Consider the following 5,000-nt stretch of genomic DNA (forward strand, 5'->3'; position numbering starts at 1 on the left):
TAGAGACATTCCCGATGCCCTTTAAGTCTAAGTTCAACCTCGATAGAAATAGGGGGTGAAATATAAAATGTTAAAAATGATGGGCATATGTAACTAATAGAAACAAGTTTCATAGCAGAGAGAGAGAGAGAGAGAGAGAGAGAGAGAGAGAGAGTTTATCGGTTGTCATTCAGAGTTTTCCCAGGCAGCACCAGGATGGTCAGCTAGTATTTTTATAAAACCTTAATAAAACGTAAATACAAATTATACAGCTTAAAAAAGGCATCATAGAAATTCACAAAAATAAGTAGAAAATGCAATAAAAAAAGCCATCCCTAATTTCACTTGCAATAATAAATCTTTTCATGCTATTTCAGAGAGAGAGAGAGAGAGAGAGAGAGAGAGAGAGAGAGAGAATAAATTCACTCACCGAAGCGACACAGGCACTGGAAAGTGTCTCCATCGTGTCCCTCCTGGATGTCCAGGCAGATGCCATTATTGAGGCAAGGGTTGCTGATGCACGCGTTCATCTCCTCGCAGTGGGATCCCATATAGGACTTGCAGCACTTGCACTGGAAGTGTTCCTGCGGGAGAGAAAAGGACTTTTTTTTTTATTTCCAGTGAGGGAGCACTTGCCCTGGAAACGCTCCTGTGGGAGAGAAATAGAGAGACACAATTTTGAGAAGGAATAGTACTTCCCTGTCAGAGCTACCTTGAGGGAGGTAACCAATGTACCAATAAGTTAAAAGATGCGAATTAAAAAATGCTGAACTTAAAAAATGCTGGAACATTAAAAAATGCTGGAACATTAAAAAATCGGAACTTAAAAAATGCTGGAACATTAAAGGACTTTTTTTATTTCCAGTGAGGGAGCACCTGCCCTGGAAATGCACCTGAGAGAGAGAGAGAGAGAGAGAGAGAGAGAGAGAGAGAGAGAGAGAGAGAGAGAGAGAGAGAAACAATTTTTGAGAAACAATTTTGATAAGGAATAGTACTTCCCTGTCAGAGCTACCTTGAGGGAGGTAACCAATGTACCAATAAGTTAAAAAATGCTGGAACATTAAAGGACTTTTTTTTATTTCCAGTGAGGGAGCACCTGCCCTGGAAATGCACCTGAAAGAGAGAGAGAGAGAGAGAGAGAGAGAGAGAGAGAGAGAGAGAAACAATTTTGAGAAGGAATAGTACTTCCCTGACAGGGTTACCTCCAGGGAAATAACCAATTTACCAATAAGTTAAAAAGAGCTGAAACATTAAAGGACTTTTTTTATTTTCAGTGAAGGAGCACCTGCCCTGGAAACGTTCCTGTGAGAGAGAGAGAGAGAGAGAGAGAGAGAGAGAGAGAGAGAGAGAGAGAGAAACAATTTTGAGAAGGAATAGTACTGCCCTAACAGGGCTACCTTGAGGGAGGTAACCAATTTACCAAACAGTAAAAAGTGCTGGAACATTAAGAGTGTAAGCCTTCCTGGAAAAAGTGTTCCAAAGGGAGTAGCGAGAACTTTTTCTGGAAATGGTGTAAAGGTAACTTTTGCGCTAAAAATTCTGCTAAGGGGGATTAGAGGATTAACAACAAAATTGATTGAAATCTACTGAGCGTAGTGCTTGAATTGTATGTATTCCTACAAGGAAAAGAAAAGGCGTTAAAAATGACTGCAAATGCAATTTAGCCTAGCAGTTCTTGCACTGGGAGCGTTCCTGGAAGCGAGAGAGGAAAAGGAAGTGTCAAACTTTAACTGAATTGAAGGAACGAAAGAATTCATTTTTCGACCAGAGAGAGAGAGAGAGAGAGAGAGAGAGAGAGAGAGAGAGAGAGAGAGAGAAGATTTTGGACATATACTATAACGCAAAAGAGGAAACTACCGGAATTTGTTTAAGATATTACAAAATAAAAGGAAAGTCATAACTTATATGAAAAATAAAAGAGGGAGGCCAGGAATATTTTCAAGGCTAAATGAAATGATTTCAGTGGTCAACCAGTGATACTGATTAGTTATGGTGCCATAAAATGAACCTGTTCGAGATCTTTTCAGCATCACGTGAAAAAATGGTCGAAAGTTTTTCTGTAGTAAGATTTATATTTTGGAAATGTGGACAAAAAAAGAACCTTTTCAGAAAACACTGTCTGTCCTTCAAAGGCAATGAGCCAAAAGTGCTAGCAGATAAAAAAAAAAAAAAATAAATAAATAGAATAAAAATAAAAATAAAAATAAAATGTTCCTGAGTCTTAACTTCCACTGATTTTTGTAGAAAGGGAAAAAAGATAAGAAAGCAAAAGACGGCAGCGTGTTAATGTCTAACTCCAAACAGCAATTGTGAGGGGATGAGATAGGAAATGTAAAAGATAATTGTAGTGTCACACAGTCTCATTCCTGACAATTTGCGAAATGCAGGAAAACCAAAGACATAAAATATACCAGAAAAGAGCAGGGACGAAACTTCTTCTATATAACAGAAGGATAGACGAGACAAAAATAAATGAATAAAATCTTGTCCAGTTATTGGAGGAACCTCTGAGTAAGGTAGGAAACACGATACACATTACTTTAAGACGTTATTCCAGGATCATCTGAGATTCGAGTTTGATGATCTGGTTCGCTATTAACAGAAATCTAATGTTCTTAAATTTCTCTCTTTCGAAACCTACAGAATAGAAATCAGTTCTCCCTGGAATTTCCTCGGGTTTTAAATGACGACGCTTTTTCACAGGATCAAATTCTTCATAAAGATGATGACTGACCCGCTACTGTACAAATGTTCAGTAAACTGAACATATATCTCAAGTGGTCGTTTTAACTTTTGTCTAGTTACTGAAGCTTCAAGCATTCGACTCCAAAATGGTCTTTTGTAGGAAATAATTAAAAAGAGGCGAACGCGAAATTTTGGGACTGTCCCAAACAACAGGAAAGGATAAAAAAAAAACCTAACGAAGTTTGGAAAACTCGATGAAGAAATTCGTTTTATTTCTAAGAATTGTTGGAGAGGAAGTTCTTTGCGAGATTTTTGGTCACTTTTTTTTTATACTCTTGGGCGAAAGAGAGATGAATTGGAGAATTAATAAAAAAAAAAATAAACTGAAGAATGTTCTCTAATTTCTTTTGTCTACTATTTACAAATAAATGACTCGAACAGATCTAGTAATGATTTCTTTCATAGAGAAATTCCTTGTAGAAAGAGTTGACTCTTTTTTTTATTGTTTTAAATCAATTGACTCTCGAGATATACTCAAATAAAGATCTACATTCCTTCGAAACTGAACTTCTGTTAAGTTTATAATTGTGACACGGCGTCTTTCATTCATATTAGCCTTAAGATCATTTTTAAATGCGTAATGTTAAATTTAGGATCTAATCCTGAAAGCCACCGGCCTTGCTGAGCAGATACTGCAGAAATAATCCCTCCAGAGACACTTGGAATCAATACTTTCTGCATTTAATCTCCCTCGCAAAAGCTGACTGACTTTGTATGTTATGAAAAGAATTTTTTTCCATCTCTCTCTGAGGAAAGCCATTCGCTCGTACCTCTGGGGAAGAGAGTCCTTGTGGAAATAATCTTTTACATTTTTAGGAAATCACTTACTGTGACATATTTAGAAATAAATTGATAAAAGCGAGAAAGTCAGAAAAGGTTTCAGACGTAACTGACAACAATTTACTCAGAAGGAAATGCATCCTTTTCTGACGTAACTGACAACAATTTACTCACAGGAAATTTAATTCTTTTCTGACAGAACTAAAAACAATTTACTCAGAGGAAATTTAATTCTTTTCTGACAGAACTGAAAACAATTTACTCAGAAGAAAATTAATCCTTTTCTGACATAACTGACAACAATTTACTCACAGGAAATTTAATTCTTTTCTGACATAACTGAAAACAATTTACTCAGAGGAAAATGAATCCTTTTCTAACATAACTCAAAACAATTTACTCACAGGAAATTGAATTCTTTACTGACATAACTAAAAAAAATTTACTCAGAGGAAAATGAATCCTTTTCTGACGTAACTGAAAACAATTTACTCAGAGGAAAATGAATCCTTTTCTGACATAATTGACTACAATTTACTCAGAGGAAAATGAATCCTTTTCTGACATAATTGACTACAATTTACTCAGAGGAAAATGAATTATTTTCTGACATAACTAAAAACAACTTACTCAGAGGAAAATGAATCCTTTTCTGACATAATTGACTACAACTTACTCAGACGAAATTGAATTCTTTTCTGACGTAACTGAAAACAATTCACTCAGAAGAAAATGAAAAAGTGCGACACCATTGGTGGAAAAATGTCTATAAAACCGACAAAGGAAGTCTCAAGGACATCTTTCCTGTGTTCACTCAGGCTGTAAGGAGGACATTCATCGTTCAAGACTTGATGAAAGAAGTTTTTTTTATATGCTATTAAGGAAACTGGGCACGAACACATACTCATTCCTTATGGAAGAGTTTTAAAACAATGCAGACCAAGAGCATTGTTCCTACCAAGTTTTGATGTTAGCAACAATGTGGAGAATATGAGAAAGAAAAGTAAGGAGGATTAGACAAACCTTAAGAGAAAGTGTCAGGAAGTTCTAGAATAAAGGGGAAATATACCAAACGAGTGAAATGTATATTAACCTAAGATTAATGCAAAAAAAGCAACACAAGGATTCGAAAATCAACCCCACAATCTCATCCCGCGACAAATTTCCTTTCTCCTTGAAAGAACATCACATCACCTCTGGCTAAATATGCATCGTCATCTGGTGGTTGATAAAATCGGGCCTCATCTTGGGACGGGATTTTGATTTCAAAAGTCGAAAATGTAACACTTCTGACAAAAACAACGTGTTCTTTGTCGCAGGACTAAATATTTTATTTATACTCTTTCAAGAGCGTCTCCATGAATCTTTTTATAGGAGTTGAGTTCAGTGAATAGCATCATGACAGTTCGTGGGTCTGCAATGAAGTGTGGAGTTGCTGAGGTTTATAGGTGAAGTAAAGTTGGTTGTTGATGCTGAAAAGGTGCAGTGTCTGGTAA

At 36.2% G+C, this 5,000-nt stretch overlaps 1 protein-coding gene across 1 annotated transcript in view; it reads right to left on the minus strand.

Moving 5' to 3' along the window:
- Nucleotides 1-5,000, minus strand: part of LOC135206859 (delta and Notch-like epidermal growth factor-related receptor) — a 164,874-nt gene that overhangs the window by 53,486 nt on the left and 106,388 nt on the right. Inside the window, exon 6 of the mRNA XM_064238342.1 lies at nt 410-563. Within this exon, the coding sequence (XP_064094412.1) occupies nt 410-563 (154 nt within the window). The remainder of the gene's footprint in view (nt 1-409; nt 564-5,000) is intronic.

The sequence above is a fragment of the Macrobrachium nipponense genome, chromosome 31 (assembly GCF_015104395.2).
Source record: "Macrobrachium nipponense isolate FS-2020 chromosome 31, ASM1510439v2, whole genome shotgun sequence".
Classification (NCBI taxonomy): domain Eukaryota; kingdom Metazoa; phylum Arthropoda; class Malacostraca; order Decapoda; family Palaemonidae; genus Macrobrachium; species Macrobrachium nipponense.